The sequence below is a fragment of the Salvia miltiorrhiza genome, unplaced genomic scaffold, assembly GCF_028751815.1.
Source record: "Salvia miltiorrhiza cultivar Shanhuang (shh) unplaced genomic scaffold, IMPLAD_Smil_shh original_scaffold_447, whole genome shotgun sequence".
NCBI lineage: Eukaryota > Viridiplantae > Streptophyta > Magnoliopsida > Lamiales > Lamiaceae > Salvia > Salvia miltiorrhiza.
In genome coordinates, this window is record NW_026651550.1 from 329,007 (window position 1) to 339,847 (window position 10,841).

The following is a 10,841-nucleotide window of genomic DNA, read 5'->3' on the forward strand; positions in this document are numbered from 1 at the left end:
GAAAAATAAAATTTAAAAAATTCGTAATGAATAAGACATATATACTGATGAACAGGGCCGTATATACTGATGAACAACACAGTATATACTGATGAATAACAAAATTTAAAATATTCTGCTCCCTCCAGGATTCGAACCCTGCTAAAAAAATCACCCTCCAGATACAATATCAGCCATATGATTGACAAAATAAGCGCACCAGATCGTGCCCTAGATCTCACTAAAATTAGGGGTCTCATTGGAGCGGCCCAATATATATATAAGTTACTGGTTTGACTTTAAAAACTCGAGACATGATTCGTTGAACATATATGGTCCTATCTATAATTAATGGAGGTTTGGAATGAATAAAGAAAGCAATATTAGAGAGGAGAAAAAAGAATATACAATATAGTTAAAGTACCATTCGATAACCATTATCTTTTCTGAGAATCGAGAATGATGGGTAATATATAAAATTATGAATAACAAATGACAAGAGTGAATAATTAAATATAATATATGAATAACAGCCTTAGTTGATCTTTAATTATGCATGCGTTATATAACTTATATTTAATTATTCACGTTATGATATTCATGTATTTGTAAATGGTTCTCAGTTCTCCAAAAAAATACGATTCTCACGTAATTTCATCTACACATATATAGAGGGTCGCGTTCTATGAAGATCATTAAATATTCAAAGAAGAGAGACCAAATCTCATCCGTTGATCTTATATAATCTAACGGTCAACATTTATTCACGCCATATTCAACAAAAACCACAACCCCCAAAAAATCAGTATTTATTCACGCCATGTTCAACGGATTTGATGAACGTTCATCAAATCCGTTGAACATATCAGTAATTCCATCGAACGTTCATCAAATTTATTGAACATGGCATGGATAAATGTTGACGGTGTTAGATTAGATAAGATCAAAGGCTGAGATTTGGTCTCTCTTCTTTGAATATTTAGTGAGTTAAAATAAAATCATCTCTTAGAACATAAAATAGGAATTATTTTCAACCCTTAGATCATTAAGATCTACGATTGATTCATCATCTTGTTGGATAAATTCATGGTTCGAGTTCGAATATTATAGGTCGCACAAAAATTATTTTTCGTAATTCATACATTTACACAACGAATTCATACATGTTTTACATAGAATTAATACATTTTAGCTAATTCGTATTTCATATATTAAGAAGTGTTTATACCCTAACTCTCCCCTATATAAAATAAGTTCTAGTGAGATTGTTATTTCCGTGAAGAGTGAGAATAATTAAATAAACAATATATATAGTGTTGAATAACGATATTAAACAAATAAGTACAATTTTTTCCGTCCCCTTCAAGTAAAATATCAGTCATATGTTACATTAAATCAACACCTACAAATCAATCGAAGATCTCACCATATATGAGGGATCACATTGGAACCATTCTCGAATAATGGTTCCAATGAGATCCCTCATATATGGTGAGATCTTAGATTGATATGTTGGTTCTAATGAAATCCCTCATATATGGTGAGATCTTATATTGATTTGTAAATACTGATTTAATGTATCGTATGACTTATATTTATCTGGAGGGGAGAAATTTTTATTTGAGTTCAAATCTTGAAGGGACCGAAAATTTTATTAATTTTTTTAATATCGATTTTCAACAATATATACTGCTTTATTCAACACTATACATTGTCTTATTTATTAGTCTCATAATTTCAAGAAAAACAACGATTTCACTTATATACATATAATTAAATTTTGAATATTAAATCGTATATCATAATTTTAAAATCGTAATTATTAATTGAATAGAGAAAAAATCTTTATATTTACACTATAAAAAATCAAATTCAACTGTTAAATTTTGAAGCCAAATATTTAAATGAAACTTATTTAATTTGTAATACATACATAGACCAAAAGTGATGACGGGGTGGGAGGTGGTTTGGGAATAAACAATAGCTGAGAGCGTAGTTGAGATAACAAGTAATAATGCAAAAAGTAGAATAAAATAATTAAGCTTGGCTGGTCATTGACTTTTTATTTTTTATTTCATGACGTTTTGTTTTTTTAAATCAAATCATTAACAATCAAGCCACGAACCCTCCGTCTCGCTTTCTACCTCGTTATATTGTATGCAATATGCCCTCCCCTCACTCACTCCATCTCAACCACTCCTCTCTCTCTCTCTAGCTCTAGCTCTCTCTCCCCTTCATATCATTTCTGATCATCATCATCGATTAATCCTGGATCCATCTCCCGGATTTTCCACTCCTTAATCCCAATTTTATAAAACCCTTCCGAGCATGTAATCTTGTATTCTGCAGATTTCTAGCTTCAAAACAAAAAAGAAGAAAAAAAAAAAACATTTTTACTGAATTCCATATATCCATCTCTTATTTGCTGGTTGCAGATTAAGCTGGATATCTTAGATTCTCGTATTCCGTAGCCGCATCTTTATAAAAACCTACCAAATATGTAACTTCACCACCGCCATATATAACAGCACATCTTTATCCTCAAAAAAAAAAAAAAAAAAAGTCTTCGATTACTTCTGAGTAGGAATCGCGATCGATCTGGATAGAATTCAGCATCTCGTGTAGCGCCAACTTTATAAAATCCTGCACAGCATGTAACTGTAGCCGCATCCACCTTCTATTGCACAGTTTACTGCTTTTTTCAAAAAAAAAAAAAAAAAAGAGATCTAGAGAGAGAGAATGACCGGGGACTACGAAGCTGGGACACCGACGGTGTCTGCACCGGCGACGCCGGGGACACCGACGCCTCTGATGTCTTCGCTGCGGGTGGACTCACTGTCGTACGATCGGAAGTCAATGCCTCGGTGCAAGTGCCTGCCCCTTGACGCGCCCACTTGGGGCGCCCCTCACACATGCCTCACCGACTTCTCTGTGCCTGATATCTCACTCACTCGCAAGGTACTCACATTTCTATCTCTCTCTCTCGAGCTCTCTGTTGGTCAATCATATTAGTGTGATTGCTTTCGTCTTTTTGTGTTGTGCGGGGTCCACTTTTCCATCTGAAATTTATACAAAGCGGCATTAGCACAAAACACATACATGGTGAAACATTGGGGTCATATTAGTCGTATTTGTCGGTTAATGCACATGATTAGTGGACGTAAAATTTTTAGGCATCGGCTACACCTATTACCCGATTAATGGATCGTAATATTTGTAATACTCGAATAATTTATCATATTGTAATTTATATATTTAATTACCTATTAAATTTGTAGTGAATTATTTTTCTTTTCTTGCAATTTTGATTTTGTGTCTTGAATTTTATTGTTTTTCTTGTTATGTTAAGCTATTTTTTATTTTGAGACTTATGACATGAATTGTGAGTTTTGGAATACAAAAGTCATTGAGCGTTTTGGGACTCCGTATTATAATCTCTTTTACTTGATTCAATAGCTCACATTTTTTTATTTGAACATTTTATTTTAACATATCGCTTTCTGAAATGAAAAATCAATGCATAATAAATATTTTCATATCATTCATTATTTACACCGAATGTCATTATGTTTCACAAATAATTGTCTTTCTTTTCACTTAAAAAAGAACATGTTCTTTTCGCTTTCATACTTTTTTTATGAATATACTCTAAGAGTGCGTTTATTTTGGTTGTAAAATTTTCATTGAAAAATAATGGATAAGAAAATATTATCTTTTTCTTCTTATTTGATCATATATTTATTAAAGATGAAAAGATGAGAAAATGTTGGATAATATTTTCACACTTCCTACCATAGGATAATATTATCCAGCATTGAAGAGAAAATGAGTGAAAAGGAGTTGTCTAAGAAAATATTCCATCTTGCGCGAAGAAAATTTTCCATTATAGTAAATATGTAAAAATGTTGAAAAATTGGTGAAAATATATTTTTTCTCTCATTTTCCATCAAAGTAAACACACCCTAAAAGAATTACTTTTTCTCTTATGTTTTATTATAAATTATTTATTTCTTAAAATTAATGCACAAGCCTTATGATCTATTGAATTGGGATGAAGGGAGTAATATTTTGAGATTTGTTGATGTGAATTGTGATTTAAGAATGATGTTTGATTATTGGTTAGTGAAACTTCGTGTTTATTTTTTTATATCAGTTTAACCTAATTGATTATATGACTAACTAAATACCGTCCGAAATTAAATTGAATATAAAAAAATCATTTAAATCCAAGTATTGATTTCTATATTTCGGATTCGAATTACTCATACCAGCCATCCATCACCCATAGTGAAACAAATCAATCCTTCTCAGCTACCCCACCAATTCATAACTTGCTTCAATTATTTAATTACTTAGAATTGCAGATCTTCTCAAATCAACTTCTTTTTATACAAATTAATCTTCTACTCCCTCTCAGCTACCCCACCAATTCATAAGTTGCTTCAATTATTTAATTACTTACAATTGCAAAATCCTCTCAAATCAACATCTTTTATACGGCTTTATTTGATGCGTGCGTACGTGTAAAATTAATTTGTATACAATTAGGGTGTGTTTTCTTTTTTGTTGCAATTTATCATAAGAAAAATGAAAGATAAAAAAAATGAAAATATTTTATCATATTTTAGTGGTCTTTACTTTTCTAGTCCATGTTCTCTAAGATAGAAAAACATGAGAAAAAAAAATCACATTAATACCACAATATTATCATCAATTGAAGTGAAAATGAATGAAAATGGATTGCCGGAAAAAAATCATCTTCCTTGAAAAAAAATTATCTATCCTTAGAATGAAAAAAATGGTGAAAATGAAGTATTTTCCGCCTTTTTCATAAGAGAAAACGCACTCCTGTAACATAAGAAGCATTTATAACACAGTTTTCTTGAAGTTTGTTTATTCTGCTGTTGTCGTAGATAGTAGGACTTGTTTTATGAAATTGGTAAATATATTTCACATAATTATATATTGTCGTATAAGAATAATTGAGAGAGGTGAAATAGCAGATTGATGGGTTTTGGTTGGAGCAGCATGGTATTATTTGATTATATGGTGATGTGATACAAGTGAATCACCTATTTTTGACAATTATACATATTGTTGTCTGTTATGGTATCTGCATTCATGTGACGCCTATAGAGATGGGCGTAGAGGGCCGTCGTGCCTATGGCCTTTTCGCATTTCCCCTGGCCCCCTTTCCGCGATGTTTGTTTTCTATCAATAATTGTATTTAAAAGAATGTGTGTTTGAAAGATATTGCAGCAAATGTTGACTTAGGGTGCGCATGAAATTATTGATGTGTAGTGAGAATGATGGGTTGTGGTTGTGCAGCTGGGAGCAGAGTTCGTGGGCACATTCATCCTGATATTTGCGGCGACGGCGGGGCCGATAGTGAATCAGAAGTACAACGGCGTGGAGAGCCTGATCGGGAACGCTGCGTGCGCGGGGCTGGCGGTGATGATCGTGATCCTGTCGACGGGGCACATCTCCGGGGCGCATCTCAACCCGTCCCTCACCATAGCCTTCGCGGTTCTCCGCCACTTCCCCTGGGTTCAGGTGCCGGCCTACATTGCCGCCCAGGTCTCCGCTTCCATCTGCGCTTCCTTCGCTCTCAAGGGCGTCTTCCACCCTTTCATGTCCGGTGGCGTCACCGTCCCCTCCGTCAACACCGGCCAGGCCTTCGCCCTCGAGTTCCTCATCACCTTCAATCTCCTCTTTGTTGTCACCGCCGTCGCCACTGACACTCGCGCTGTTGGAGAATTGGCGGGAATTGCTGTTGGAGCTACAGTCATGCTCAATATTCTGGTGGCAGGCCCGTCCAGCGGCGGCTCCATGAATCCCGTGCGCACGCTGGGGCCAGCGGTGGCCGCAGGCAATTACAAGTCCATATGGATATATCTGGTGGCTCCCACTCTCGGAGCTATTGCAGGGGCCGCCATCTATACGCTCGTCAAGCTTCGTGGAGAAGAAGAGGAAGTGACCCGCCCGGTCAGGAGCTTCCGCCGCTGACACTCCTCCGTCGTCGTGTATTGTTGTTATGGTTGTTGAATAAAGGCCAGGGACGACTAGACAATATACATATATGTATTGGTTATGGTGATCGCCCTGATGAATAACTTGCTCTCACACTCCCCACCTGTAACATCTTCTTCAGGGGAGGGGAAGGGACTTTATGCTACGATTATTATGAATGTGGATTTTTATTGTGTGTTACCTGCTATGTCTTTTTCTTTCAAACTCAACTCATCATTATCCTCTACCTCCTCTTATTCTTCTTCACTCTTGTACATTATGTTTCTTCTTCTGATGGAATATAAGGTGTGATAATAATTGAACAGCACAAATAGAGTATGATCATATTCATACCCATGACTTCAATTACAAGTCCCCCACTGATTGATGCTTGAACTGAGTTGGGTAGGGAGAGCAGCACCCCAGGCACTCAAATCTGGCAAAGATCCTGTCAAAGCCAGATAGTTTTCTCCAGCACTCTTTGCCATCTTCTTCCAATTCACCTGACAAACACATCAAAACAATCATAATTGGAACTCAACTTCAAACAATTCTAGGTCTACTCTGGAAAGTATTATACTTGATGATATGGGAAGATATAGTATATCCTAATGTAAGACCTCAAAAAAATACAAGTGGAAGATAAAAAGCAACTCTACTTGTCCAGGAAAAGCTTCACATAGGGCCCTAATTGTTGCATTTAGTTTCCAAGAAGCATCATCATCTTCAGCAGGCAATGCACCACCACAGTTCACCATGAAGCGCCCGCCAGGCATCAATTTGTCACAGAGTTGTAACCAAGTAGCAGCCTGATATATGAAGAACGTATCAAATAATTTTACAAGGTTTCATAGGATATATCATGCCCAAGTTATGTTCTAGGCCCCCAACTGATCAAAATATCTTGGCATGAAAGATTCATCAACAAAGACAAGGAAGAAGACATGACCTGTTCCAACTGTGGCAAAACCTTCCCCTCAGCAAACAGATCGACTATGATACCTGCAGTGTGCAGAACAGGCATAAGTTAGTTACCTTTTATACACAACACAACTAACTAACTATATAGATATATATTGTGCAGTGCAGACCTGCATATCCTCCAGAAATAGCAGCTTCGGGAGTGAAAACATCACCGATGTGAATATTAAGTACTCCTCCCTCTATAGTGTGCTTCTCCAGCTCCGACAGTCCAAAATAGTCTCTTGACTTGTGTATTAACTGCCAGAAATTCAGCAAACTATAAGGATCAACTAGTCATTCACATTTGTAGTGGAGAGGATTAATTATTACAATTTGATCAATCTCCCATCCTTCAAGCTGCAACGAGGGCCACAAATCAAGCATCAAATGCGCAGCTGTTCCTCCACCCTGACAATTTCCAACCAACCCATCAATTCAATGCTTCACCTTCACATCAAACAAAACTACTCACTCCCATTACCAAGCCAAAGATTGCAATAGGACCCGCAGGAACCACAGCCGGCAATGCACCAAACTCATCCTGCAACAATTTGTACCAACTCAACAAATGGTCTCTCCATCATCACCTACACGCTACAACCACAACTAAACATACCCAATAGGAACCAGTCCATTTACTTTCTTTGTTAAGCATGCTATGCACGTTATCTGCAAGTAACATGCGCATTCCTCATCATTTATTAACAAATTAATTAAACGCTGTAGAGTGGAAACCGAGACGCGTACGAGTGGAGTCGAGAAGCAGAAGCCTTGATTTCGGAGTGTCGACGATTACAATATTGTTGTAACTGCTCTGGACGGCCGTCAGCACTTGGAATTCTTCTTCTTCTTCTTGCTGGGCTGCTGCAGGCTGCAACACAGCTTTCGCCTTTTTGCTAAATCTGCATAATTTCTTGCAATTCTTGCGACTGCGATCAACAAATGCAACAATAGAAGGTGTTGAGGCTGGTGTGTACGCATTGGCGGAGGAAGAAGAAGAGCAAACGGCGGGAGGCCATCGCAAGGCAATCATGATTTCAATGAATGGTGGTGATTGATAGAGATTGGATATTTAAACAAAGTATAATTCTTTACATATATATATAGCCCATTTTTATTCATCATACAACACCATCTAATAAAATAATAAAAATAGGGTTAATAGCCGAAAAATACACAAACTTTCAAGAAATTTGCATATTGCACATGACCTTAAAAAATAGCCCCAGAATACACCACCTTTTAATTTAGTTGCAAATTGCACCCGCGTTTACTACCACCTTGATCGGTGGTGACGTGGCTGTCGGATTTTGTTGACGTGGACGATTTTTCGATGTAGGAATACGACGTCGTTTTGTTGTTACATTACAACACCTAAAACGACGTCGTTTTGTCAAATATTTTAAATAAAAAAAAGAAGAAGAAAAAAGAAAAAGCTTCGCGTTGTTCTGCCAAGTCTCCTCCGCCGCTCACCTGCTGCTTCACCCCGCAGCCCCCGCCGCCGCCGCCTCCGCCTCCGCCGGGTGGTCCTACTCGAACTTGGGGCTGAAGATTATTGTTGATTGTTGAGTGATTTGGGGCAAGAAGCCGTTGTTGTAGTCGGAGTGTGGAGAGAAGGGGGGCTTTGGGTTGGGCTCGGCGCCGGCGGCCTTCCTGCTATGCGGTCGCCGGGAATCGACGAGCAGGAGGCCGCGATTTGGGGATCTAGGGTATTGGCGGCGGAGGTAGTGGTGGTGCCCTCATTTTGTCATTCCCAAGCACCGCAACCACTGATGCCTTATTCCTATCTCTCCATTGCGCAGTGCTGTGTAGTCGTGGGTGGACGGGGAGACGGCGACGCCTAGAGAGAGAAGTAGAGGACGGGGATGTGAAGGGAGGGCGGGGAAAGGATGAACGCGGCGTCATTGTTGGAGATGAGGGGTTTGAGTGGAGGCGGCTCCAGATCTGGAAGGGTGGAGGTGGCGGTTGAGTGGAGGTGGAATGGGGGGGCAGCGGTTGAACGACGCTGCTCCCTTCGCGGTTGATGTCGGAGAGGCGTTCCTCGCCGGAGAAGCAGGGGGCGGCTCCAGATCTGGAAGGGTGGATGTGGCAGTTGAGTGGAGGAAGGAGGCGGCAGGGAGGATTTTTTTTTTTTAGTAAATTCTTCAAAATATCAAAACGACGTCGTTTTGCCCACGTGGCTTGCCAACATGTAAAAAAAGCCACGAGTAATGTCATGTAATGTTAAATATTGTCCACGTCATCGCCGGTCAAACTTAAGAGCTGCCGAAACTTTCACCGTGTGCAATTTACGACTAAATTAAAAGGTGGTGTATTCTGGTGCGCCTATTTTTGAAGGTCATGTGCAATATGCAAATTTCGTGAATGTTCGTGTATTTTTCGGCTATTAACCCATAAAAATATTACTAATAAATAAGTACTCTTTCCATCCCATCACAAATGTCTCACTTTTCATAATGGGATGTCCCATTCTTTTTTTGGCAATATATTCTCTCTCTATATCTAATATTTAAATAATTTTCACCAACCCACTTTATCTACTTTCTACGCATTTCTTAATCTTAGTGTCCACAAGTAAGGGGACATTTGTAATGGGACGAAGGGAGTGTAATATTATAAGAGGTGATTTTGGGTACAACCGGATATACCGTAGAATAGAGTTGTCCCCACTTAGACCCTGGTCCACACCCTAATTCAATTATCATACTTATAAATATAATTAAAAAATTAATTTTAAATTGATATATGTGAATTGAATACTGAAAAAATAAAAAGTAAGAAGAATTCACAATTATAAAATTTGATATTATGAAAAGTAAAAAAAAAAAGTATGTTAAAAAGTATAAAATAATATAAAATAATTATAAAATAGATTTATTCAAAAATGATGAGAGAGGAGTGAGAAATTTATAAAATTTTAATATTTAAACAAATAAATTCTTTACATTTTAAATTGTGCTAATATATCAAAGTACCCACTTTCTTATAACAAAAATAAATTTTACCCACTCAAATTACCCACTTTTTTGTTGAATGGACTAAATTACCCTTCTATATAAATGGGCAAACCTAATTTTCTTTCATTCTCTCATTTCTCTCTCTCTCTTCTCTCTCTCTACTCACACGCCCTCTCTCTTCTCTCTCTTTCTCTCGATCATTCCCTTCACCACGCCGCCGCCGCATGCTCCCACGGCCACCACCGCCAACTCCGTCCTTCACCACGCCGCCGCCAACTCACCAAACCCGATTTCGACAGGCTCACCGGCAAATCCTCTCTCTTCTCCACCTCCAAGAGGCCGCAGCTCAAAATTTCGGTCTACTCCGGCCGCCGCGGCGCTACCTGTGGAGTCAGCTTCGACCGATTGCTGGGGAAAATTGTCGTGCCGCTGGATGTGGTGGCGGCGGAAGTGACCACCACAGGCTTCGAGAAAACCAAAGTTGTGGCGGCGCTGGGGTTCGAGAAGACGAAGGTGGCGGCGAAGAAAGTGAAGGAGGGGGCCACTGTCGGCGTCAATTGGGTGAAACTCAAGTACAACAAAAGCAAGCTGTTCCAGAAGAAATATGGGGAGAATTTTACCCTAATTTTGCAGGATGGTTGTTTCTGATTAAATCGATTTGTTTGCAGTTTCCTTGTTCGTGATTTGTGGGGATTTTGCTGTGATTTCGTTTGAGATTTGTTTCATTTATCGAAAATTCTTGGGAAGTTTTAGTTCAGATTTAATCATGTGTTAGAATTTAATTCAGATTTGTTGTTGCGAAATGCAATTTTCCTCTTATTTTTATTTTTTATTAATTTTCCTCAAGTTTATGAATTCACAACTGAATTATCGGCGTTGGTTGTGAATTCACAATTGAAATAGTTTTAATTGTGAATTCAAGTTTTATTGGTT

At 38.1% G+C, this 10,841-nt stretch overlaps 2 protein-coding genes across 3 annotated transcripts; one reads left to right on the forward strand and one right to left on the reverse strand.

Annotated features, from left to right (window-relative positions):
- The first annotated feature begins 2,083 nt into the window (after window positions 1-2,083).
- LOC131004617 (probable aquaporin NIP5-1) lies at window positions 2,084-6,189 on the forward strand. The gene is made up of 2 exons (XM_057931312.1): window positions 2,084-2,937; window positions 5,308-6,189. The coding sequence occupies exons 1-2, from the start codon at window positions 2,719-2,721 to the stop codon at window positions 5,983-5,985; spliced, it is 897 nt and encodes a 298-aa protein (XP_057787295.1). The 5' UTR covers window positions 2,084-2,718; the 3' UTR covers window positions 5,986-6,189.
- An 11-nt stretch (window positions 6,190-6,200) lies between these two features.
- On the reverse strand, window positions 6,201-8,043 carry LOC131004616 (uncharacterized). 2 transcript variants are annotated; one of them, XM_057931311.1, is made up of 8 exons: window positions 7,699-8,043; window positions 7,568-7,620; window positions 7,433-7,492; window positions 7,282-7,359; window positions 7,080-7,209; window positions 6,938-6,990; window positions 6,648-6,797; window positions 6,201-6,491 (listed from the first exon to the last, which is right to left on the reverse strand). In XM_057931311.1, the coding sequence occupies exons 1-8, from the start codon at window positions 7,982-7,984 to the stop codon at window positions 6,351-6,353; spliced, it is 951 nt and encodes a 316-aa protein (XP_057787294.1). In that variant the 5' UTR covers window positions 7,985-8,043; the 3' UTR covers window positions 6,201-6,350. The 2 variants fall into 2 exon arrangements, with proteins under 2 accessions (XP_057787294.1, XP_057787293.1); XM_057931310.1 differs by having other exon boundaries at window positions 6,609-6,797; window positions 7,699-8,028.
- Window positions 8,044-10,841: the final 2,798 nt, after the last annotated feature.

Bases quoted from the DNA above. Each gene is read 5' to 3' on its own strand.
- LOC131004616 (XM_057931310.1), bottom strand. From the start codon at position 7,984: ATGATTGCCTTGCGATGGCCTCCCGCCGTTTGCTCTTCTTCTTCCTCC. The intron at 7,621-7,698 runs GTACGCGTCTCG...TGTTACTTGCAG, and splicing joins TCTGCTTCTCGACTCCACTC to ATAACGTGCATAGCATGCTT. The intron at 7,360-7,432 runs GTAATGGGAGTG...GGAAATTGTCAG, and splicing joins CTATTGCAATCTTTGGCTTG to GGTGGAGGAACAGCTGCGCA.
- LOC131004617 (XM_057931312.1), top strand. From the start codon at position 2,719: ATGACCGGGGACTACGAAGCTGGGACACCGACGGTGTCTGCACCGGCG. The intron at 2,938-5,307 runs GTACTCACATTT...GTGGTTGTGCAG, and splicing joins ATATCTCACTCACTCGCAAG to CTGGGAGCAGAGTTCGTGGG.